Raw genomic sequence first — 26,085 nt, 5'->3', positions numbered from 1 at the left:
TGAGACATGCTGACTCACGCTCCGCGAACCAGCTGAGCGGCGGGGAACCAGCTGAGCAGCGGGGAACAGCAGAGCAGCACACAGCAGGAGTTTGCCTGGGATTGGTGAGTATCCGAGTGCATGTTTGCTGAGTGAGTATCCAGAGTGTGTGTTTGCTGGGAGGGCAGTTTGAAAGCCTGAGCGAGTGCCTGATTGGGTGGTAGCCTGCAGGGGGCGGGTATTGGGGCTGTCTGTTTGTTTGTTTCAGGGAAGCCTGGCTGTTTAAAAATAGTCAGAGCTCTGCAAACCAGCAGAGCAGCGAGGAACAGCAGAGCAGCACACAGCAGGAGTTTGCCTGGGAGTTCACCTGGAGGGAGCCCAGTGAGGCTTACATCTTGCCAACTTCTCTGAGGAAGCTCATAGTAGGAAGGTGATATGGAAGGGGGGGGTTCAGCTATTGTGACCTGCCCTGGATGTGCCATGTTTGTCTTTCTTCCACAGGACAGAAGCGACTTTGTCTGTACAAAGTGCAAGCTAGTATCCATATTGGAAGAGAAGATCGAAGATCTGGAGCTACAGATATCGACCCTGCGTTGCATACGAGAATCTGAGGATTTTCTGGACAAAAGTCAGGATATGCTTCTACGGGCACAAAGCTCTAAAGATTTAGAGCAGGTTGCACAGCGGAGCCAAGAGGCCAGTGAAGAAGCTTGGCAACATGTGACCTCCAGAAGAGGTAAGCGGAATGTCCGGGTACCAGCAACACAGACACAGGTAAGTAACCGTTTTCATGTTCTCTCCACAGGTATCGTTGCGGAGAGTGGACCAGATGATACATCTGGGGGGAGAAAGCAGAAGGAGACTCCGCTGGTTGGAAGACATGAGATGCTCTGTCCTGAGGTTGGGGCTTCCACGACCACCACTCCCAAGAGAAGGAGGCGGGTGGTGGTGGTCGGGGACTCTCTCCTCAGGGGGACTGAGTCATCTATCTGCCGCCCTGACTGGGAAAACAGAGAAGTCTGCTGCTTGCCAGGGGCTAAGATTCGTGATGTGACGGAGAGACTGCCGAGACTCATCAAGCCCTCGGATCGCTACTCCTTCCTGCTTCTCCACGTGGGCACCAATGATACTGCCAAGAATGACCTTGAGCGGATCACTGCGGACTACGTGGCTCTGGGAAGAAGGATAAAGGAGTTTGAGGCACAAGTGGTGTTCTCGTCCATCCTCCCAGTGGAAGGAAAAAGCCGGGGTAGCGACCGTCGAATCGTGGAAGTCAACGAATGGCTACGCAGGTGGTGTCGCAGAGAAGGTTTTGGATTCTTTGACCATGGGATGGTGTTCCATGAAGGAGGAGTGCTGGGCAGAGACGGGCTCCACCTAACGAAGAGAGGGAAGATCATCTTTGCAAGCAGGCTGGCTAACCTAGTGAGGAGGGCTTTAAACTAGGTTCACTGGGGGAAGGAGACCAAAGCCCTGAGGTAAGTGGGAAAGCGGGATCCTGGGAGGAAGCACAGGCAGGAACGTCTATGAGGGGAGGGCTCCTACCTCATACTGAGAAAGAGGGGCGATCAGCGGGTTATCTCAAGTGCCTATATACAAATGCACAAAGCCTTGGAAACAAGCAGGGAGAACTGGAGGTCCTGGTGATGTCAAGGAATTATGATGTGATTGGAATAACAGAGACTTGGTGGGATAACTCACATGACTGGAGTACTGTCATGGATGGTTATAAACTGTTCAGGAAGGACAGGCAGGGCAGAAAAGGTGGGGGAGTAGCACTGTATGTAAGGGAGCAGTATGACTGCTCAGAGCTCCGGTACGAAACTGCAGAAAAACCTGAGTGTCTCTGGATTAAGTTTAGAAGCGTGAGCAACAAGGGTGATGTAGTGGTGGAAGTCTGCTATAGACCACCGGACCAGGGGGATGAGGTGGATGAGGCTTTCTTCCGGCAACTCGCAGAAGCTACTAGATCACACGCCCTGGTTCTCATGGGCTACTTTAATCCTGATATCTGCTGGGAGAGCAATACAGCGGTGCATAGACAATCTAGGAAGTTTTTGGAAAGCGTAGGGGATAATTTCCTGGTGCAAGTGCTAGAGAAGCTAACTGGGGGGGGAGCTTTTCTTGACCTGCTGCTCACAAACTGGGAAGAATTAGTGGGGGAAGCAAAAGTGGATGGGAATCTGGGAGGCAGTGAGCATGAGTTGGTTGAGTTCAGGATCCTGACACAGGGAAGAAATACGGACCCTGGACTTCAGGAAAGCAGACTTCGACTCCCTCAGGGAACTGATGGGTAGGATCCCCTGGGGGAATAACATGAAGGGGAAAGGAGTCCAGGAGAGCTGGCTGTATTTCAAGGAATCCCTATTGAGGTTACAGGGACAAACCATCCTGATGTGTCGAAAGAATATTAAATATGGCAGGCGACCAGCTTGGCTTAACGGTGAAATCCTTGCGGATCTTAAACATAAAAAAGAAGCTTACAAGAAGTGGAAGGTTGGACAAATGACCAGGGAAGAGTATAAAAATATTGCTTGGACATGTAGGAATGAAATTAGGAGGGCCAAATCACACCTGGAGCTGCAGCTAGCAAGAGATGTTAAGAGTAACAAGAAGGGTTTCTTCAGGTATGTTGGCAACAAGAAGAAAGCCAAGGAAAGTGTGGGCCCCTTACTGAATGAGGGAGGCAACCTGTTGACAGAGGATTTGGAAAAAGCTAATGTACTCAATGCTTTTTTTGCCTCTGTCTTCACAAACAAGGTCAGCTCCCAGACTGCTGCGCTGGGCATCACAGCATGGGGAGTAGGTGGCCAGCTCTCTGTGAAGAAAGAAGTGGTTAGGGACTATTTAGAAAAGCTCGACGTGCACAAGTCCCTGGGGCCGGACGCGTTGCATCCGAGAGTGCTAAAGGAATTGGCGGCTGTGATTGCAGAGCCATTGGCCATGATCTTTGAAAACTCATGGCGAACGGGGGAAGTCCCGGATGACTGGAAAAAGACTAATGTAGTGCCAATCTTTTAAAAAGGGAAAGAGGAGGATCCTGGGAAGTACAGGCCAGTCAGTCTCATCTCAGTCCCCAGAAAAATCATGGAGCAGGTCCTCAAGGAATCAATCCTGAAGCACTTACACGAGAGGAATCATAGAATCATAGAATCATAGAATATCAGGGTTGGAAGGGACCCCAGAAGGTCATCTAGTCCAACCCCCTGCTCAAAGCAGGACCAATTCCCAGTTAAATCATCCCAGCCAGGGCTTTGTCAAGCCTGACCTTAAAAACCTCTAAGGAAGGAGATTCTACCACCTCCCTAGGTAACGCATTCCAGTGTTTCACCACCCTCTTAGTGAAAAAGTTTTTCCTAATATCCAATCTAAACCTCCCCCACTGCAACTTGAGACCATTACTCCTCGTTCTGTCATCTGCTACCATTGAGAACAGTCTAGAGCCATCCTCTTTGGAACCCCCTTTCAGGTAGTTGAAAGCAGCTATCAAATCCCCCCTCATTCTTCTCTCTCTTTATGGAAGAGTGCACAGAACAATAGAGAGCAGCCCGTCTCCAAAGAGAACCAGCAGCCTCTAAGTAAAACTAATAGTTTTTTATAGACAGTTCTGTCGCATCACAGATTTATTCATAAAGCAGCCTACCCCTCCCCTTTGTTAGTTCAAATCCTCTTTCTCTATTATGCATGCACTTCTACCCCCTTACTGTTATAACTTTTAGCAAATCATAATGCTTCACTTTCTTATCAGTATGGGTGTCAACCAGGAGACGAGGCATTAAGAACAGACATAACACAAAAACAAGGAGTGGAACACAGCGCCTCTGTATCTCAACAAGACAGCTCCCAGAACATCTGGTACAAAAATGCAGGAATGCAGGCCTCCCCTTTTTTCTTACTCCCTGCAACTTAAACAAGTATTCTTTTATTCTATTTATCTCGTTCAGGGACTTTCCCAGCAACCTTTATTGGCCTGACTTTGGTTCGGTTGGCATAACTGCTTCATATTTAATTTTTCTCACCTAACACACTGTTAGTGCATGTGCTAGAGGTGGATCCTGTGTGTCTAAAGCATCCAACCCTGAGGATTCCACATGACGGGATTCCTCTTGTTTCTGTTTTAGTTTTAAAAAGCTGGAAAATTACCTACAAAATACGTGAGCAGGATGTTAAGTTTGCAAAGTCAAGCCCTCAAAAGTCAGGAAATGCCAATGCACAGTTGCCCATGAAATCTTAGCGCTACCCCTTTGAGTGTCTGCATTAAGTCACAGTCTTTATAATCACATGCTATTTTTTCCATAGAACTCCTGCCTCATTCAGTGCACAGGATGGACAGTGAGTGAGAGAGGGAACTGTCTGAAGAAAAAGACATCTCTTGTGGTTAAATTTCTGGATTGGGGCCCAAGCTAGCTGGATTCTGTCCCTGGCTTTGCTGCAGAATCCCTGCACAATACTGGAAAAGACCTTTTCTTAATGCAGACGCACACAGGGGCAGAATTCAGGTGACATGAGCAGCCTTAATTCTGGCATTTCCTGATTTCTGAGGGCTTTAAATGGTAACCGTAATGGTTCTTTTATCACGGTTGTTATATGTCATGTGTAATAGTTAGGGTGAGCTGTTTGATAGGTAGTTATTGTTTGGGCTATTGCCTAGTTGCTGCTTTTTCACTGCACATGTTGCAATATTATGCTGATGACTGGGAATTAACAATTCAGCTTTTTACAAACAGGTTTACTTGTTCTGTGAGTAGTTCACAATAAGAGTCACTCATTCTGATCAGTGCTAACTGGTGAATTATTTAGTATTCTCTGGTAATTAAAGAATAAGTCATTTCATTTATTTAATAAAATTATTGCAAAATAACACAGTTGCTTAGTGTGTAATTACTAAATACTACAGCATGTTATCCACGAAACAGCCGCATTCTTTTTCCACCCCTCAGAAATTTGAAGGCTAATTACAAGTCATTACTTTTGGTGGCGCCCAGAGCCCTTTCGGAGGCTTTGGTAGGCTCATAAGTGGGGTGAGTTAGTGGAGGAACCACACCCTCCTCTTTGCCCACTAGGGAGATTACACCCCATCAGAGTATGGTGGGGTGGGGGGAATCTGAGCCTAGATCTGTGTCATTTTGAAGCTATTTGATAAATCTCAAGATCTATTTACTGGCTCTTGCTAATCTCTAGGGAGCAGGTAGCCATCGCTTTATTCAATGTCAGTAAAAGAGTACAGACCCAGCGAAGGGTAATGATTCCTGGAGATCTGCTGGATCCTAAGGGATCCACAGGGGGCCCTGGGCCTGCTGTAATCCCACACTGGCTCTACCTTTGGTGGGCTCCCTCCAGACTACAGCAGCCCTCAGAGATTCCCGCAGGGGTGGGGAACAACACAGAAAAGGTCACTGACTTGGGTATTTGTTCCCTTCCTGAGTAACAGCTGTGAGGATGGGCAACAGGCACCCGCTTCTTGGCCCTACCCCTGGCCAACACAGCCCTCACCCCCCTGCCCCAAATGGACCATGCACTGCACTGAGCACAGTCTGTGCGCAGCTCAGCACAGAGGGGGAGAGATATAGGAAGATTCCCCTCCAGGAGCTTACAAAGGGGAGGGACATCCGGTGACTGAACCTGTCTTGCTCTAGCCTGGGAGAAAAGCCAAGGAGATGCTGAGCTCTCCAGGGTATAGCTGCAGAAAATCAGTGCTAGGATCCCGAGCCTAGGGGCTGCTGAATAGCTTGGGTGCTCCAGCTAAATCCAGAAAGCAACTATCGACAGACACTGCCCAGCCAGGTTACTGAGGAGCTGACCAGCAATGGGATGAAGAGGGGCCTATGCCTTTATGTCTCCTGTTTGATTATAAGGATGATGAAGGCCTGAGAGTTTGTCTTTTTGACATAAGAAATGCAAATCTGATCTGCCCAGGCACATAAGAGATAGCAGCAGAGTGGGGAAGGGAGACGTAGTCAGACTGTCTGACACACTTTGGGTTGAGTTTGCTTTTATAGATGCCTGTGTAACTCAAATGCCTAATCCACACTTGGAAAAAGGAGGTCTGAGTTAAAAATCCAAACCCTGCCCCCCCCACCCCCTTTGAGTAACAGGGAGAAAAAGCTCCTGATACACAGGTAAGCCCAGCCATGAGTCCTCCAGCTGAACCAGGGGATCCAAGGATCACTAGTTCTGACATTTCTAAGGTAAGAAGCAATCGAACAAGCCAGAGAGGTGAGGGTGATGGTGGAATGGGAGGGCCGTGAGACTGGGAGGAGCAGGGAAGGACAGGTGCCCACACCATGCAGGCCAGTGAACTGGACCCCGAAGGATGCCATGTGGGGTTGGCTACAATCTGGCTGTAGGTTGGTGCTACGTGTAGTCTGAGATATGGAGTCAGTCGGGTCAGGTCTCTGGCATGCTTCTGTCTCAGGGCCTGGAACATGTATATGAAGCATTCAGACAGGAAGCCTGGAAAAGAGATGCATTCCTTGGCACTGGGGACCCTGTCAGGATATCCAGTACATTGGTCCCCTCCAGGAGTGTTTCCTGCCCAGAGGGCTCCAGGAACTTACTGGCAGCCCTGCCTCCTCCTGTTTCCTTCACTCGGGGGGTTTTACAGGAGCAGAAAGTTTGTTTTTGGTGTCCCAGCTCTTATCTTGTAACAGCAGCCTGTCCCCTCCCCTTGGAGAGACAGACAGAGGCAGAGAGAGCTCTCCTGTATCAGCCACAATTCGCACAGCACGCGGACATCATGGGGAACTGCATCATCATTGTGGTGAGTCCAGGGGCTCCTTTGCCTACCTCCACTGTCCTCCTAAAATAGATTCGCTCCCATAGTAAAGGTGAGGGGCTGAGAGTAAAGGCAGAGTGTGAAGTGGTGCAGGTGTAACCCACACAACTTCTGGGTGTGGTGTTCTGTCCCATCTAGTGGCACCAAGACCACTTACAGAGTGAGTTAAATGGGTCTGCTCTACAGCCTTAGCTAACAGCCAGGTGGCTTTTAGCTCATGTGGTAGAGGCTCATGCACTAAGGCTAGCTTCAGAGGTCCCCAGTTTGATCCCACCCGCTGATGACCAGGGTCTGTCGGCATTACACAGGCACCTGCTGGGTTAACGCTCCTCACTCCTGAGTACAGCTGGTCAGGGCTTTCTGACAAAACAGGTTTTCACTGGAAAATGGTGAGTCGTGGAAACAGAGACTTTCCTTGGGACTGTCTTGGCATCTGTGAAACTGCCCAGGAAGGTTTCTCAGCTCCAGAATAAAATTTCTGGTCAAAGCCAGACAGGGCCTTGTCCCAGTTGCTGACAGCCCAGTGCTTCGGGCACTCCCCAGGCCCACATCTGAACCTGGGCTATAGGACCTCTCTCCAGTATGGCTGTCTGCACTGTTCTGCTTAGTCGGAGTAATTAAGTCAGGACAGATCCTGGGGTTAGGGTACTGAGGGGAGCCCCAGATTCAAGGCCCTGCACCAAGCCAGGCAATGCTGGGATGTGATCCCAGGTCTCCAGCAGAGCAGCTGAACCTCTGGACTATTGGATATTTGAACGCTGCTCTCGCTCGCTCTCTGGTTTTTCCAGGAAAACATTGACAGGGCTTGATGTCCAGCTGATGTGGAATGGGGAAAAAATTAGCTCTTGAAAACTTCCATGGGATGGGAAAGCATTTCCCCCCTCAGCTCTCCTCCTGCCTCCCCCTCCACCTGCCAGTGCCAGGGAAGAGACGCCCTGTACCTATGATTTGTGACGGGGGCTTTCCGCTCCCTGCTCCAAGTGGGACAAAGACCCAAATCAAGGAGCACGCCAGCTCTCCCTGCAGGAAGGGGAAGGTACTGCAGGATTCCTTCCTGGGGAAAGTAGCTCTAGAATCTCCTCTGCAAGAGTCATTATTTCTGATGACAATTTCCTCCAATAAAGTGAGGAGACTCTGAGCTTGGGGGGAATGCAGGTGAGACAAAAATGAGTGACATCTCTCCAAACAGGGGACACTGGAGAGGGATGCTCCCTGCTTCCCTGGGCTTCCCATGCGTCTCAATCCCAATCCCCAGCCATCCCAGTCCTGGGCCACTCCTAAATCATCAGGAGTGGATTCCATGGGGATGAACACCAACAATGACAACCTGGGAGTGGTGCTGTTTATCCAGAGGCATCGTTCCCCCTCTTCCCATCCAGCACAGGAGCTCGGGGGGTTGCAGTATCATTTGTACTTGCAAACTGAACCCAGGCAGCTGGCTGGTACACAGATCACAGATCCCCCAGCTCCTGCCTGATCCCCTTGTCAGTGAGTGGTCATCATGTGGGGCAGACTGGCTCTTGTCTGCAGCACTAGAGCTGGAAGCTGCTATCACCAGCTTGAGAGCTGTGCCCAGCATGGCTAGCTGGCTGGCTGGTATCATGGCTGCATGAGCCATGGCATCTGTGAAGCATCCAGCATCAAGCCTGCCTGGCAGCTTGGCTGCAGCCTTGTCCTGGGGCCCTGAGCCAGGCACTGACCATGATTTACGACCTTTGCCCCAGGAAAATGGCTTTGTAAAAATGATGATCAGAGCATTAGCTCTGAAAACACGACTTCCTGATGCTGCTGCTCCTGCGCCCTGTGGGGCAGGCAGAGGGGACAGCTGGGCATAGGACTGGCTGCTTCCCATGAAAGAGCATGTGCCTAGGCCCACACTCACCCCATCTCCAGGGCTGGCTTTGGTTCTCCCCTCTCGCCTGGATGCCAGCGGGGCCCCAGTGTCACAGGCTGGACAGCTCTGCCCCCTGGGGCCAAGCATGGCAAACAAGCCCCAGAGAGCCAGCCTGCTCTTCCCCAGGGTCCCTCCTTCCCCACCAGCTGCAGCTCCAGCCGGTTTTCACTGGCATTTCCTCCACCCTGTTATTATTCTCCCCTGTCTCTTAGCTGGTCCTGCCTTGCTTTCCTCTCTGGTCCCACATTACCCGAGTCTCTGCTGAGCCTCCCCCATCTGTTCCTGACCCCTAGGCTTCCCTGGCTGTTCCCCACATTCTCATTCTGCCCCACTTCACCCCTCCCCAGCCGCCAGAATCCCCCCCAACCCTTCCCTTCCCCCTAAGCTAGGTTCACTGGGGGAAGGAGATCAAAGCTCTGAGGTAACACATTCCAGTGTTTCCCCACCCTCCTAGTGAAATAGTGTTTCCTAATATCCAACCTAGACCGCGCCCACTGCAACTTGAGACCATTACTTCTTGTTCTGTCATCTGCCATCACTGAGAAGAGTCTAGCTCAGGGGTGGGCAAACTACAGCCCGTGGGCCACATCCGGCGCATCAGACCATTTAATCCAGCCCTCAGCTCCTGCCAGGGAGCGGGGTCGGGGGCTTGCCCGGCTCCCACGCTCCAGCCAGGGAGCGGGGTCGGGGGCTTGCCCGGCTCCCACGCTCCAGCCAGGGAGCGGGGTCGGGGGCTTGCCCGGCTCCCACGCTCCAGCCAGGGAGCGGGGTCGGGGGCTTGCCCGGCTCCCACGCTCCAGCCAGGGAGCGGGGTCGGGGGCTTGCCCGGCTCCCACGCTCCAGCCAGGGAGCGGGGTCGGGGGCTTGCCCGGCTCTGCGCGGCTCCCAGGAAGCAGCCGGCATGATCACCCTCCGGCTCCTATGTAGTACGCGCAGGTGCAGCCAGGTGGCTCCACACGTTGCCCCGTCTGCAAGCGCTGCCCCCACGGCCAATGGGAGCTGCAAGGGTGGTGCCTGTAGACGGGGCAGCGCGCAGAGCCACCTGGCTGTGCCTTGCAGCCAGAGGGGGACATGCCTCCGGGAGCTACCTGCGGTAAGCGCTGCCCGGACCCTGCACCCCTGATCCCGCGCCCCAATCCCCTGCCACAGCCCTGAACCACCTCCCACCCTCTGAACCCCTCGATCTCAGCCCAGAGCCCCCTCTTGTACCCCAAGTGCCTCATCACCAGCTCCACCCCCAGCCAGAGATCTCACCCACCCCCATGCCCCAACAGCCTGCCCCATCCCTGATCCCCCTCCTGCCCTCTGAACCCATTGGTCCCAGCCCAGAGCACTCTCCTGCACCCCAAACCCCTGATCCCCAGCCCCCCCCAGAGCCTGCACCCCCAGCCAGACCCCTCACACCCCTCTGCCATACCCCAACCCCCTGCCCCAGCCCTGATCCCCCTCCCACCCTCCAAGCCCCTCAGTCCCAGCCTGGAGCCCCCTCCTTCTCCCCAAACCCCTCATCCCCAGCCCCACCCCAGAGCCTTCACCCTCGTACACGCTAACCCAGAGCCACCTCCTGCACCCTGAACTCCTAATTTCTGGCCCCACCCCATAGCCAGCACCCTCAGCTGGTGCCCTCACCCCCTCCCGCACCCCTACTCCCAATTTTGTGAGCATTCATGGCCCGCCATACAATTTCCATACCCCGATGTGGCCCTCAGGCTAAAAAGTTTGCCCCAGCCTGGCCTAGCTCCATCCTCTTTGGAACCCCCCTTCAGGTAGTTGAAGGCTTCTATCAAATCCCCCCTCACTCTTCTCTTCTGCAGACTAAAAAACACAGTTCCCTCAGCCTCTCCTTGTAAGTCATGTGCTCCAGCCCCCTAATCATTTTTGTTGCCCTCCGCTGGACTTGCTCCAATTTGTTCACATCCTTTACAGTGGGGGTCCCAAAACTGGACACAGTACACCAGATGTGGCCTCCCCAGTGCCGAATAGAGGGGAATAATCACTTCCCTCGATCTGCTAGCAAAGTTCCTACTAATGCAGCCCAATATGTCCTTAGCCTTCTTGGCAACAAGGGCACACTGCTGACTCATATCCAGCTTCTCATCCACTGTAATCCCCAGGTCCTTTTCTGCAGAACTGCCGCTTAGCCAGTCGGTCCCCAGCCTGAAGCAGTGAAAGAGATTCTTCCGTCCTAAGTTCAGGACTCTGCTCTTGACCTTGTTGAACCTCATCAGATTTCTTTTAGCCCAATCCTACAATTTGTCTAGGTCACTCTGGACCCTATCCCTACCCTCCAGTAGATCTACCTCTCCCCCTAGCTTAGTGTAAACTTGCTGAGGATCTTTCCAGGTATCGAAGTTGGCTGACTGGTCTATAATTCCCCTGATCGTCTGTTCCCCTTTTTAAACATAGGTAGTATGTTTGCCCTTCTCTAGTCCCCTGGACCCCACCTGTCCTCCATGAGCTCTGCAAGGTAACTGCTAATGGTTCTGAGATTTCTTCAGCTAGTTTGTCATTTAATTTCATCAGGCCCTGAATACATCCAGTTTATCACAATATTCTTTAACCTGTTCTTGCCCTGTTTTAGCTTGTGTTCCTTCCCCCTTCTTGTTAACAGTAGTCCTGTTGCATATCTGGTCACCATTAATCTTTTTAATGAAGCCTGAAAAAAAATTGGCATAAAACACCCCAGCTTTCTTGCTGTCCTCAGTTATTAGCTTTCTTTCCCTGCTAAGTAGAGCACCTCCGCTTTCTTTCATCTTTATCTAGCTCCTACTGTAGTCAAAGAGGGCCTGTGTTCCTGGGTGCCCCTTACACCTGGGCCTGCTGCGTCTCTGGGCCTCCCTTACACCTGAACCCCCCAGCCCCTGGACCCCCCTTACATATGGGCCTGTTGCATCCCTGAGCCCCCCAATAACACCTGGGCCCCCCTCATCCCTGGGCCACCCTTGCACCTGGGTCCCCTTCACCCCTGGGCCTGCCTTGTCCCTGGGCCCCCCTTGAATCTAGGCTCCCCTTTCACCTGTGCTTGCCTTGTCCCTCTCCCCCCACCTCCCCTTGCTCCTGGTCCCTCACTCTCTCCCTCATTGTGGCCTCCTCTGCTGAGAAACAGGAAGCCAAGGGGAAGACTGAGGCCTGGATCCCACACAGAGCAGGCAGATCACTAGCCCTCAGTCAGACCACCAGACTGGGCCCGTGATCCCGCAACAGTCGCGTGCAACGCCAGCGCAGAGGGGCTGTTTTCGGGAATGTCCCGTTCCAGTCTGGACTTGTTTGAAGGGCTTTTGGTGGTGAGATCCCTGCCCTGGGCTCTCTAACACTCTGTATCCAGAGACACTCCAAACAGCCAAACCCAGACCCAATTCTGTGGGACCCACGGCTGCCCTGCTCCCCACAGTGCCAGGCATTGCTGGCCCCCCATGCTTCACTGCCAAGCTGTTCTGTTCCTATCTCAAACAGCCTCAGCAATCCAGTCTGAGGGGCGAGGCCCATAAGGGAGGGGAATCTGCCTCTTGGATTTCCCCACTGTCCGTTGGGCTGAGCCCAACAACCGGCTAAGGAGGGTTCACTTTGTGCTGGGAAATGAGGCCAGTTGTTCCCACTGTGGATGATGAGAGGGGCCCTGCCAGGCCATTGTTCTTGTCTTGTGTCACAGGTCATAAATCACAGGCCAATTAGGGAGAGGCAAGGGAAACTCCTGATTGTATGGCTGCCTTCCTGCCTGCAGCCAGTTCTGCCACAGTAGCTGGCCCTGTTAGGGTGGAGAGACCTGAGGAACTGGGTGGAGGAGGTGACTCCAGCTCCATGTCTAAGCATTAACATTGTGAGGTACCCAGAGAGCACTACACTGGTGATTTGTGCTCTAAGGAAATGGAGTCTCCTAGCCGCACTCCATGACTGTCCACACAGCCTGCGCTGCTGGAAGCCAGTTTGCTCCTAGGTCCAAATTCCAACAGCACCATCTACATGACGGTTTCACTCTCTACAGTTAAAAATCTTTCCAAAAACTAAGAAAATTATCGAACAAAAACTCTGTGATGATGGAGTTAAAGTTCTAGACAAACATCTGTTAAGTGAAAACACTGCTCGTCATGCTTTGCAGTTACAGTAACACAAATTGGTGTTGAATGAGGGTTAAAAAACAAACTTTGCTGCCCCACTCAGTTGGTGATTAGCTGGGCTCTAAGGTGCTGTAGAGACCGGTGTCAATGATTGTCCATCACTGACTCGAGGAGGTTCCAGCTCATGTCACAAAACATCTGCTCAATGAAAGAGACCCAGTTGCTGCCTGACAGAGCTCAGCTTGCAATGGGATGTTAGGAAAAGGCCACTTCTAGGCCTTATTTCCTATGCGTAATGAAAGGGATTTATAGCTGTTACCTCCAGCTCGAGTGTAGCCAAGAGACACCTTTTCCTCACCCAGCATCAGACGCCAGGTGATCACTGCTTGTTTCATGGTGTTTGTCTGCCCCTCCTTCCCTCACACCACCTTCCCCCTCTCCTGGACTGTGCCAGCAGGTGAACGCCCAAGCCCAGCCCTGCCTAGCCTGCCTCACACATAATGAATGTTACACTCAGATAACACACTTGCTTAAGACATAGTGACGGTCGTGTAACCCTTCTGCCTGTCAGAGTTGGCAGCAACAAGGGCCAAGTTCAGTATCTAGGGGTTCCATTCCAATAACACAATGCAAAACAGGCTCGAGCCCCCACCCGGTGACCTGGGACAAATATACACCAGCCCTGCTGGGTGCCTCCAAGAGGCAATACTTCCCCTCTCGCAAGCACATAGTCTGAGTGTAGCAAAAAGCCTTTTAATAACAGAGAGAAAAAATGTGGCATTATTTTGGGGAAACACCACCAACAGGATTCATAACACAACCCATGAGCAAAACCCACCCCAAGCAAATTGGGGCATGTCCTTTCACTTTGGTTCTTGAGTACAGCAATCCAAAATCACCCAAAGTCCCAAAAGTCCAACGACCCCAAAGTCTCTGTCCTTGGTCAGGGCAGCCCCAGAGTTCAAAAATTTATCTGCAGAGTTTTACCTCCCAACCTCGGTGAAGATTGGGGGGGTGGTGGTGTTAAGGGGCACCTTACGTGGTCCAAAGCTGATGTCCCACCTCTCCATGGGGCTCCGCTCCGCCAGCCGCTCCGCTCGCCATCCCTCAAACTGCTCTGCTCCACCAGCCGCTCTACTCCGCTTGCCGTTCCGCAAACTGAAATGCTCTGCCAGCCGCTCCGCTCGCTGTCCCGCAAACTGCTCTACCATATAGCTTCAGGCTCCCCCACTACTTAACACAACACTCAGTGATCTCAGCTCTTAGTAAGTTTAGCTCTTTTGTGATTTCAGCTTGTAGTAGGAGAGCCTCAGCACTGGTGTACCATTAGCCCAAGGTGAATTCAGCTCAGTAGCCTCCTAATGGAATCAAAATTAGCTCTGATATTCCACAGTGGAGAGAAGCAGAAGCACAATTAGCATATAGGACCCATACCACCAAGCATTAATACCTGTCCCCAACCTCTCTCAATTCACAGAGTTTTGGAACCCATGTCCCTTGCCTAGCAAGTGCTACTTAGTTGATGGCGAGTCCCTCCAGCATAACAAAAGGCCAAGTACAGTTCCACTGTCCTTGATTCCCATAATCAGGGTAATAATAATTTATTCTTCCTGCCCCAATAACAGAGACACTGAGGATTCCACAGCAGCCAAAGTGACCATTTGGGCGGCTATGGCCTCATTCTAGGCAGGGTGGGTGTGCCTATGCAAATGAGATCGACCCCTGAAGTTCTTTTCCACAACTTGCCACACCTCACCACCAGATGTCAGGGTGGAGCTCATCCTGACTCTGCTTACAGTTGTAAATAAGCTCCATTAATTCTAAGCATCCTGGCTACGAGACAGTGGTTGTAATAATAAATGTTAGCAAGGCAGCTTCATCTCAGTCACAGCTATAATTCTGCCCGGGGCCCAGCCTGGCCTCCGCCCACAAAACAGCAGCCTTCTCCTGAACCCACCAGCCTTTCCAGCATGGGCCATGAGCCCCCTGTCCCAAACACATAGAGCCCATGGCCCATCCTCCAGCTCAGCCTCTCATTAGGGGCACAAATGTCTTGCCTTAGACCAGAGACTCAACCCTCCCCCCTCATCCCAGCTCCCCAGCATGGCCCAGTGGCTACAACATCTCACACTCTTCTTCACGTACAGCCCAGAAGCCCCACCCTCTGCTCTGACCACAGAGACCTCTCCCACTCCTCCATCCTCCTTAAACAGCCTGGAGACCTCCACACTGCCCTTCCCTAGTCCTTCCTGATGGGAGTCCAGATACAGGCCCTTGGCCATCTCTCCCCAGCCCGTTCCACACTTCTCCAGAGGCTGATGTTCAGAGGTGAGATGCAAGGAGCTGTGACTTAGACTCCCTGGCCCTCAGCTCCGCACTGTGGCACTGGACCGGTGTAATTGAGGGCAGAACTAGGGTTACCAGATAGCAAGTATGAAGAATCAGGACAGGGGTCAGGAGCAGTAACAGGGTCCTATATAAGACAAAGCTCCTTATATCCAGACGTCTGGTCACCCTACGCAGAAAACAGCTCCTCACATTGACTCAGGCACCATCCAACCTCCTTACCAAGGAGAAAGGGGGACTCAGCTGGGGTGGGTTACAATGCAAGCTGGTTAGATTGAGAGAGCCATGGTCAGAGGTGATGTGGAAGCAGAGGGGCATGGGAGTGGAGGCTAGGAGTTGGGGTGACGTGCTGAAGGGGCTGAGAGAAAGGGTAAATTACATCAGACTGGATTTGTCTTTGAACTTGGCCCTGTACCTACATGTGGTCTAGATGGGACACTGCTTATTCGCACAGCTGGGTGTTACCAAAAACCGCAGTCCAAAAGCATGACACCACAGTAATTAATCCAACAGGAGGTACTAGGATGTGTGACTGCACCTTTCAAGCCAGGACTGCCCACATCCACACAAACACAATTACTTTGTGTGAATATTGCAGGAGAACATTGAATGCAAAGGCAACTATAAACAGCCAATAAACCTGGCTCCTAGTGGTTTATGCCTTGCTGTCACTGCAGACAGATGTTTTTGAATGTGGGATCCATGTATGCAGCCAGGGGAAAAGTGTCTGTGGAAACGGGGAAAGGAAAAGGTCAGCCAGGCAGGAAACTGAAGACCTGGGAGCAGACCAGTGGACTGGCACAAAAGCCAGCACGAAGGACACACTGAGAGGACAGGGATTTGTGACCTTTTGGAGTCCAAAAGGAACAAGAGACAGAAACTGTGTGAGAGTGAGACAAATATAAGGACTTAGAATCATAGAATCATAGAATATCAGGGTTGGAAGGGACCCCAGAAGGTCATCTAGTTCAACCCCCTGCTCGAAGCAGGACCAATTCCCAGTTAAATCATCCCAGCCAGGGCTTTGTCAAGCCTGACCTTAAAAACCTCTAAGGAAGGAGATTCTACCACCTCCCTAGGTAACACATTCCAGTGTTTCACCACCCTCTTAGTGAAAAAGTTTTTCCTAATATCCAACCTAAACCTCCCCCACTGCAACTTGAGACCATTACTCCTCGTTCTGTCATCTGCTACCATTGAGAACAGTCTAGAGCCATCCTCTTTGGAACCCCCTTTCAGGTAGTTGAAAGCAGCTATCAAATCCCCCCTCATTCTTCTCTTCCGCAGACTAAACAATCCCAGCTCCCTCAGCCTCTCCTCATAAGTCATGTGTTCCAGACCCCTAATCATTTTTGTTGCCCTTCGCTGGACTCTCCAATTTATGCACATCCTTCTTGTAGTGTGTCGAATAGAGGGGAACGATCACGTCCCTCGATCTGCTCGCTATGCCCCTACTTATACATCCCAAAATGCCATTGGCCTTCTTGGCAACAAGGGCACACTGCTGACTCATATCCAGCTTCTCCTCCACTGTCACCCCTAGGTCCTTTTCCGCAGAACTGCTGCCTAGCCATTCGGTCCCTAGTCTGTAGCTGTGCATTGGGTTCTTCCGTCCTAAGTGCAGGACCCTGCACTTATCCTTGTTGAACCTCATCAGATTTCTTTTGGCCCAATCCTCCAATTTGTCTCGGTCCTTCTGTATCCTATCCCTCCCCTCCAGTGTATCTACCACTCCTCCCAGTTTAGTATCATCCGCAAATTTGCTGAGAGTGCAATCCACACCATCCTCCAGATCATTTATGAAGATATTGAACAAAACCGGCCCCAGGACCGACCCTTGGGGCACTCCACTTGATACCGGCTGCCAACTAGACATGGAGCCATTGATCACTACCCGTTGAGCCCGACAATCTAGCCAGCTTTCTACCCACCTTATAGTGCATTCATCCAGCCCATACTTTCTTAACTTGCTGACAAGAATACTGTGGGAGACCGTGTCAAAAGCTTTGCTAAAGTCAAGAAACAATACATCCACTGCTTTCCCTTCATCCACAGAACCAGTAATCTCATCATAAAAGGCGATTAGATTAGTCAGGCATGACCTTCCTTTGGTGAATCCATGCTGGCTGTTCCTGATCACTTTCCTCTCATGCAAGTGCTTCAGGATTGATTCTTTGAGGACCTGCTCCATGATTTTTCCAGGGACTGAGGTGAGGCTGACTGGCCTGTAGTTCCCAGGATCCTCCTTCTTCCCTTTTTTAAAGATTGGCACTACATTAGCCTTTTTGCAGTCATCCAGGACTTCCCCGGTTCGCCATGAGTTTTCAAAGATAATGGCCAATGGCTCTGCAATCACAGCCGCCAATTCCTTCAGCACTCTCGGATGCAACTCGTCCGGCCCCATGAACTTGTGCACATCCAGCTTTTCTAAATAGTCCCTAACTACCTCTATCTCCACAGAGGGCTGGCCATCTCTTCCCCATTTTGTGATGCCCAGCGCAGCAGTCTGGGAGCTGACCTTGTTAGTGAAAACAGAGGCAAAAAAAGGGGTAGGGCAGGGCAGGGCTGTCTGTGAGAGTCCTAAAGTGATGGAGCTGCAGGGCCAGGTGGGACATTTCAGGGGGCCCATGGGGGCTCCTTCAGGCAGGCCCCCCAAGCGATGTGCCTTCGTACAGAGAAACGTCTCGCTATGAAACAACCCTATATTTGTGTCTGAGCAGGACAGCCAGGTAGATGGGGCATAACTGAGGAGGCACCAGGAATCGAACTCCACCCCACAGCAGCTGGAATCAGACTCTTGCAGGGTTGCCAATTCCACAGAGCAGGAAGACACCAGACAAACCCTGACAAGTTGCTAGATATAGCTGTTTAAGCACTCAAAAGGAGTCAAAAATGTCACTAAACAAAATGTCCAGAGAATTCAACAAAGAATTATATATATATGCGCCCAGGTGAGTATAGTCACAAAATCATTCACAGGCAGCTTGATAGTTTTAATAAAATCCATTCCATGCTCTTCTTACTACATCTGCTGCACACCAAATCAATGTCATTATGTCTCAATTGAGCATGTCCTCGGAAGGAATTGCATTCCAGGACTTCTTGGGCTGAGATCACAGTAATCTGCAGGTGAGGAAAAGAAGTTTGTGGAGGCTAATTGAATACTTTGCTAAAGCCAGGCGCACTTTGGAGAGAGCAGCACATTAGCCCGGGCTTGTTTTTACCCAAATGTTCTTTCTCACTGCTCCGTAGTAGGTAGCACAGCCTGTGATGCAGGGAAAGATGGGTAATGAAGCAGGCTGGGTGGGCGAGGCAGGTTAGCCAGTGAGGAGAGGAGCATGGATGGAAGGTGGGGTGGGATGAGACAGGGCCATGTGCCCCAATGGGAATTCTCCAGGAATGAAGCCCTTATTACAGGATCAAAGGTGGAGCTAGCTTGATTTTGGCTCCCTTTTACTCCTTCCCCTGGCTTGGCCGGGGGTTAGCTGCCCAACTATTTTCAGAAATCAAACCCTGGAAGCGGAGGGATTGGGAAGGGGTCCAGCTAGCAGATTTTTGTTTTTAAATCTATTTTCTTGGCTCCCTGCAGCACCGAGGTCCGGTGAAGCCCTCTTCCCCTCAGCTCTGGGCTCTCCCTTTCACTAACCTGTTGTGATTTAGTTGGGGATTGGTCCTGCTTTGAGCAGGGGGTTGGACTAGATGACCTCCTGAGGTCTCTTCCAACCCTGATATTCTATGATTCTATGACTCTGAAAGTAAACAAAAATCTGCTAGCCAGACCCCTTTCCAATCCCCCCCAGCTGGGCAGTTAAGGCCAGCCAGGGGAAGGAGTAAAGGAGAGCCGAAATCAAGCTAGCTCCACCTTTGATCCTGTAGTAAGGGCTTTGTTCCTGGAGGCACGGTGACCCCCATCCCCTTGGGGCACGTGGCCCTGTCTCATCCCACCCCACCTTCCATCCATGCTCCTCTCCTCACTGGCTAACCTGCCTCGCCCACCCAGCCCGCTTCATTACCCATCTTTCCCTGCATCACAGGCTGTGCTACCTACTACGGAGCAGCAAGAAAGAACATTTGGGTAAAAACGAGCCCTGGCTAATGTGCTGCTCTCTCCAAAGTGCGCCTGGCTTTAGCAAAGTATTCAATTAGCCTCCACAAACTTCTTTTCCTCACCTGCAGAATACTGTGATCTCAGCCCAAGAAGCCCTGGAATGCAATTCCTTCTGAGGACATGCTCAATTGAGACATAATGACATTGACTTGGTGTGCAGCAGAATGTAGTAAGAAGAGCATGGAATGGATTTTATTAACACTACTGAGCTGCTTGTGAATGATTTTGTAACTATACATATTGGTGACTTTCTCTGAATGTCACAGTAATTGGCAGCGAAAGTCGCTAGATTTGTCACTGGTGACTTTGACACTTATTTTATCACTAGGGAAACCAAAAAGTCGCTAAATCTACTGACAAAGTAGCTAAGCTGGCACCACTGAGATGTGACAAATGGGTGTGAGGAGGCTCCCTCTGAGCCCTCAGTGCAGAACTTGGTCAGAGACTAAGACATAGGAGTGCAGCCTTTAAAACTCCTTGTCCAAACACAATGGCACAACCAGAAGGTTCCACAGGCTGGATTGTGCAACACTTGTCACTCACAGGTATGAACAGAGTGCTGCCAGCAGCAGGAAGTGTTGCACAATCTAGGCCTATGTCTATGCGATCAACAACCTGCTCAATGGAGCAGAGATTTCCAGGATGGAGCAGGGATCTCCATGGCGCGCCTTGTAAAGTAGAGTTTGTTGGGAATATTCTGGTGCAATGATTTTCTGAGAAAAATATGCAGTTTCCACAACAATTGAAATTCTCTGCAGGAAAATTTTGATTGTACTGAAAAATTTAAATTTTCTGTCGAGTAAACTGAAATGCTCACTGCAGGTCATTTCGAGCCAAATCGGAACGTTTCACTGGTTTAAATGGCCATTATACCATTTCCCACTGTCACGTTGCCTTATGGGTAGGCCCTACCAAATTCACAGCCATGAAAAACACGTCACAGACTGTGGAATCTGGTCTTTTGTGTGATTTCACTGTAGACACCAGCGTTTCTCAAATTGGGGGTCCTGATCAAAAGAGAGTTGCAGGCAGGTCATAAGGTTATTTTAGAGGGGGTCGCAGTATTGCCACCCTTACTTCTGCACTGCCTTCAGAGCTGGGCAGCCGGAGAGTGGCAGCTGTTGGCCGGGTGCCCAGCTCTGAAGGCAGCTCTGCCACCAGCAGCAGCACAGAAGTAAGGGTAGCAGAACCGCAAAGCCCCCTACAATAACCTTGCAACCCCCCACTCCCACAACTCCTTTTTGGGTCAGAACCCCTACAATTACAACACTGTGAAATTTCAGATTTAAATAGCTGAAATAATGAAATTTAAGATTTTTTTATATCCTATGACCATGAAATTGACCAAAACGAACCCTGAATTTGGTAGGGCCCTACTTATGGGAGATGTAGTCCTGACTCCCATTCTCTTCTATGAGCCAGACTCCCTGGAGGACTACCTTGCTCATAAGGCAATCTGACTGAGCTGCATGGTGCATCATGGGAATCTCATGATTCAGGTTGCATTCCAGGAATGTAGTTGGGTCAAGGGAGAATAGCAGTATCAGGCTGCTGAACTCAACTCCCATAATGCAATGTGTCACTATGGGAAAATGCAGTTTAATGTTGCAATGAAGCATTTTGATTTCAGGAATATTGAACTGTTTCATTTTGACTGTATATGCTGAAATAAAACATTGCCACATTTTGGAACTGAAATTCTTCAGAATGTCTGTTCCATGGGAAAAATTAATCATTTTTGCCTCGTTTGAGGATATGGGGAATGTAGGGATGTTGGAATTTTCCAGGGGATGGAAATTCCAAATTTTGCTCACACATGCATTTCATACCAACCCCTGGTCCTTGTGCCACAGTAGTTCCTGCCCCTTTCCCTAGAGTGGGCCTGGAGGTGGAAGGGCCTGGTACTGCAGCGGTAAGCAGAGCCATCACCCCAGCAAAAGGCACCACCCAACTCCATCAGCACAAGAGTTCATTGGGGGGACAACACTACCCAGGGCCCACAGCCACATGGCCCAATAAACTCTGAATCTGGGGTGAGAAACAGTAATCCCTACTCAACTCCCATGCTGGCCTCATGTGGTGTCCCAAGAATCATCATAAAATCATAGAATCATAGAATATCAGGTTTGGAAGGGACCTCAGGAGGTCATCTAGTCCAACCCCCTGCTCAAAAGCAGGACCAATCCCCAATTAAATCATCCCAGCCAGGGCTTTGTCAAGCCTGACCTTAAAAACTTCTAAGGAAGGAGATTCTACCACCTCCCTAGGTAACGCATTCCAGTGTTTCACCACCCTCCTAGTGAAAAAGTTTTTCCTAATATCCAACCTAAACCTCCCCCACTGCAACTTGAGACCATTACTCCTTGTCCTGTCCTCTTCTACCACTGAGAATAGTCCAGAACCATCCTCTCTGGAACCACCTCTCAGGTAGTTGAAAGCAGCTATCAAATCCCCCCTCATTCTTCTCTTCTGCAGACTAAACAATCCCAGTTCCCTCAGCCTCTCCTCATAAGTCATGTGTTCCAGTCCCCTAATCATTTTTGTTGCCCTTCCCTGATGCCTCCTTCCAGCACCCGGCGTGTAAACCCTGCTACCCACAGAGCTGCCTGGAGTCCAGAGAACCACATCCTCCAGTACCCAATAGGTGAATTCCTGGGACTTGCTGGTGGCCAAAGAATGCACCCCCATCACCCAGTGAGTGAACCCCTGGGGCACATAGAGCAGCCCAATGGTCAAGGAATGCCGGCCCGGGTGGGGCACAGGGCTGAACTACCTGATGTTTCTCTTTTCCAGGCCAGCCACCTGGAACTGAACATGAGCAGCTACAGCTTTGAGGACATGATGGTGAATTACTCCTATGACTCTGAACTGACTTATGACACCCTGGCCTCTGCGCCCTGCCACAGTGGCTACTGTTCATTCTTTCGCAGTTATGCCTTCAACTTCCTGGCTGTAGTCTGTGCCTTAGGTCTGCTGAGTAACCTGGCCCTGGTGGTGGCCTTGGCCAACTGCCGGAATCTTTGGAGCTGGCCCCCTGGCAGAGCCTCCCTGTTCCAGCTGACGCTTGGCACCACCATCTTCACAGCCATGCTGCCATTTTTTGCTGCCGGCATCAGCCAAGGATGGGTCGTTGGTGACGGGCTCTGCAAGGTGGCGTACATGCTGTGGCATGGGAGCCTCTTCGCTGAGGGGCTGCTGGTGGCTGCCGGCGCAGGCAGTGCCATGTGGGGCAAATGGGTTCCCAGCCGGCACCACTGGTGCATGGCCGTGGCTCTCTGGGTGGCAGCTGTCCTCCTGGCAGTGCCAGCTGCCTTGCTGAGTGGAACGGAGGGGCACCCGCAGTTGCTCTGTATCATGAGGGACAGCGCCTGGTGGTACCTGGCCCATGTCACATCCTGCCTGGCTGTTTTCATGCTGCTCCCTGCTGCACTGGGCATGGCCAAGGCAGTGCTGACATGGCGCAGGAGTGGCTGGCACCTGCGGGTTGGGGTGACGTGTCTGTTCTTCCTTCTCTGGGTGCCGTACGGGACAGCCCTGCTCCTGGACTTACTGGTGAGGAGGCAGCTTCTCTACACCAGCTGCCATTTCCAGGAGTTTCTTGACTTCTTCCTGGGGCTGTCAGAGGGCCTCGGCATTCTGCACTGCTGCCTCGGGCCCCTGCTGCTTCTCGGGGCAGGGCTGTATCACCAAAGGATGCATGCTGACCCAGGCCCCCCCTGAATGCCAGCACAACATGTGCCAGGGCTCAGTATTGCCGACCCCAAATGTTCAAAAAGCACGAGTCAGGCTCACCAAAAATCATGAGATTGGCTTTTAAATCCTGCGATTCTGTAAAAATAATATTGGGGCACTTTTTATTTGCCTTCTGCTTTTCGAGCCTTTAGTGCTGCTTTCTCTATAGCCACAAAGGCCGGAAACAGACTTTTTCTTTAAGAGTAAAGGCTGAAGTCACCACATCTCCACTTGGCTCCAGGAAAACAATAATTATCATGCATGAGACTCATGACAAACTCATGAGAGTTGGCAACACAGGGGGCAGCATCATGTCCTCCAGCTCATGCTCTGCATGGCCATGTAGGCACCCATGCTGAAATGCCTGAGCTCGACTTGCCATTCCTGGCACTTTCTGTCATCATTTCCACCCAGGCAGAACGGCTGCATCCCACTTCCCACCAGTGGAAATGACAACACAAGGTGCCGGTGGGCAAGGGGGAAGTCAGACCCCCATATCTCTGCCCCGGGGCTGTGGAAGCAGCATTCACAGCCATAGGACTGAGTTGACCAAGCTCCCTTGTTCACCTGAGCTTCCTGCCACCAACTGAAGCAGGAGAAGGTGGGTGAGGTATCATCTTTAATTGGAACAACTTCTGCTGGTGAGAGAGACAAGCTCTTGAGCTGCACGGAGCTCTGAGAACCTGTCCCAGACCTGGACTCTGCAGCTCGAAAGCTTGGCTCTCACCGACAGATGTTGGTCCAGTCAAAGATGTTACCTGACCCACCTTGTCTCTGTCATATCCTGAGACCAACATGGCTGCAACAACCTGCAGGCGATGGACGGGACCTCTTCACTGCAGAGTTAACTCAAGTTATAACAGGAGCGCTGCCTCTTGTTCTCCTCCCATCCTCACACAAACCCCTCACTCAAGTGTGCTGCTTTTAACTGGAGCTAGCTGGGCCATCGGGGGTACAGGCGACAGCTCGGGCAAACACAACTTGTCAGCAGCTAACACAACCACTCTCGTGTGGATGAAGGCCAGCTCCACTCGAGTGCTACTAGTCCTCCAGCACCTTCCTACAATTCCCCTGTGGGCCCAGCAAGGACAGACAAATTCTCCCCTAGTTCACTGGGAAAGAATCCACAGAGCAGCAGCTCACAGCAGCGCTAAGAACCAGGGGATGTGCCCCCAGGAGCCATAGCGCCCCACAGGAGCACCAATGTGGACACAGCAGCTGGAGGGTTACTGCACAGTGGGGCTGCTCTCACGTGAGCTGGGCTGACTCGAGAGGAGTCACCAGAGCATAGGGAGCTCGAGTTAACTGTGCCCTGAAGACAAACCCTGAATCTCAACCTGTCCAAAACAGAGCACTTAATCTGTCCCCCAAGCTCTCCGAGCACCCTGCTCTCTTGGTCCCCTGCCATCACCATCACGCCCATAACCTGGACATTGCCTTTGACTCGTCCCTCTCTCTAGACATCCATGCTGTGTCTGGATCATATCCCTCCTTCCAGCCAGGCATGTCTAAGACCCAGCCTGTCCTTTGGCCACACAGCTGTGTCTCTGGCCCATGCCTTCATCATCTCTCACCTTCATGACCACATCCTTCTCCTCCTCTCTGGCCTTGACAAACCCCATCTTCCCCCTTAAACCCTTTCAAAAAACTACTGACAGATCATTGCCTGGCTCATTGCGCTCAGCAGGTCACCCTCCTGTGCCTCCCTATGCTGGCCCCACCTCCGCCACGGCACTGAACACAAACGACACATCAGCCCTTCCCAGCTATGGCCTGCCCAACTAACTCTCATCTTTTAGATGGCACTGAGCCATCGCCCTTCCCCCCTGTTAATGATGCAGCCTTCAGCACCCATCAGTCAGCTCATCCCAGAAGCACCTTCTCACTCACTCCCCCGCCTGCCCTTATGCCGGGGACAAGCAAAACCACAATGTTCTCAGACTGAAACCTCTCCAAGCCCCACCTAGGTCTGCTGCCTAGGAAAGGCTGGACGGTAGCTGGGCGGCTGCTGGGCTGTGACTGCTGCACAGTCCCTGTTCGCTGTGCTCCCGGAGCTGTCTGTGTAACCTCTGTGATGCTCTGTACCTCGGGGGAACATCCAGCATCCCCATGTTCAACCTTATGATTGTGAGGTATCCAATGCAAAGTTTGTCATGTCAGGTGTCTTCGGAAGGCTCATGATGTACTGAGCATTGATGTTATAGTAATTAATGTTATAGTAATGTTATAGGTTATAATTTCATGTTTATAGTTATGAGGCTGAAAATGTACTCTCACGGCTTAAAGCAAACCCAGGGAAAAACTCTCCAAGACCAGAGGGGCAGTTCACACCTCATCAAGGCCTGTATGGGACAAACCCAGCCCAGCCTCATAGGAACAAAGGACGTTGGCCTAGGCAGCAACAAAAGGATCTGTTGGACTCTCGAGTGAGTCACCCCCCTTCCTTTGGTCAGTTTGGGACTGCGATGAGGTAATGCTCACCTGACTCTGAAGGGGGGGTGGGGCAAAGCCAAGTGGGAAGAAAGAACATGATAAAAGAGAGAGACATTTGCTATGCTCTCTCTCTCTTCCACCTACACCTACAGACACCACCACCATCCAGCGACTGAAGTGCTGATCAAAGGGGAGAGCCTGGCTGAAGGGCAACCAGCCAGCCTGTGGTGAAAAGCATTTAAGTTTGTAAGGGCCCTGAAAATGTTCAAATCAGCTTAGAATGAGTTTTGCTTTTATTTCCTTTGACCAAATCTGACTTGTTATGCTTTGACTTATAATCACTTAAAATCTATCTTTATAGTTAATAAATCTGTTTGTTTATCCTACCTGAAGCAGTGCGTTTGGTTTGAAGCATGTCAGAGACTCCCCTTGGGAGAAGAAGCTTGGTACATATCAATTTCTTTGTTAAATTGATGAACTCATATAAGCTTGTAACGTCCAGTAGGCATAACTGGACACTGCAAGACAGAGGTTTCTAGGTTTGTGTCTGGGACCAGAGGTATTGGCTAGTGTAATTCATTTGCACAATCCAAGGAGCAGCTTACATGCCAGAGGCTGTGCGTGAACAGCCCAGGAGTGGGGGTTCTCACAGCAGAGCAGGGTAAGGCTGGCTCCCAGAGTCAAGGATTGGAGTGACCTAGCAGATCACTGGTCCAGACAATACCAGAGGGGAACATCACAACCTCCCTCGTCTCTTGTCACA

The 26,085-nt window shown here is 51.2% G+C and overlaps 2 protein-coding genes across 2 annotated transcripts; both read left to right on the top strand.

Moving 5' to 3' along the window:
- Window positions 1-307: 307 nt before the first annotated feature.
- On the top strand, window positions 308-3,151 carry LOC311512787 (uncharacterized protein). The gene is made up of 2 exons (XM_084614156.1): window positions 308-1,457; window positions 2,740-3,151. Exon 1 carries the CDS (start codon window positions 415-417, stop codon window positions 1,423-1,425), a length of 1,011 nt encoding a protein of 336 aa, XP_084470282.1. The 5' UTR covers window positions 308-414; the 3' UTR covers window positions 1,426-1,457; window positions 2,740-3,151.
- Window positions 3,152-6,661: 3,510 nt separating this feature from the next.
- On the top strand, window positions 6,662-25,708 carry ACKR1 (atypical chemokine receptor 1 (Duffy blood group)). Its single transcript, XM_084613337.1, has 2 exons — window positions 6,662-6,739; window positions 21,951-25,708. Exons 1-2 carry the CDS (start codon window positions 6,716-6,718, stop codon window positions 22,875-22,877), a joined length of 951 nt encoding a protein of 316 aa, XP_084469463.1. The 5' UTR covers window positions 6,662-6,715; the 3' UTR covers window positions 22,878-25,708.
- Window positions 25,709-26,085: the final 377 nt, after the last annotated feature.

Source organism: Lepidochelys olivacea (assembly GCF_965140295.1).
Source record: "Lepidochelys olivacea isolate rLepOli2 genome assembly, chromosome: 24".
Lineage (NCBI taxonomy): Eukaryota > Metazoa > Chordata > Testudines > Cheloniidae > Lepidochelys > Lepidochelys olivacea.
This window is presented reverse-complemented; position numbering and strand designations above follow the sequence as displayed.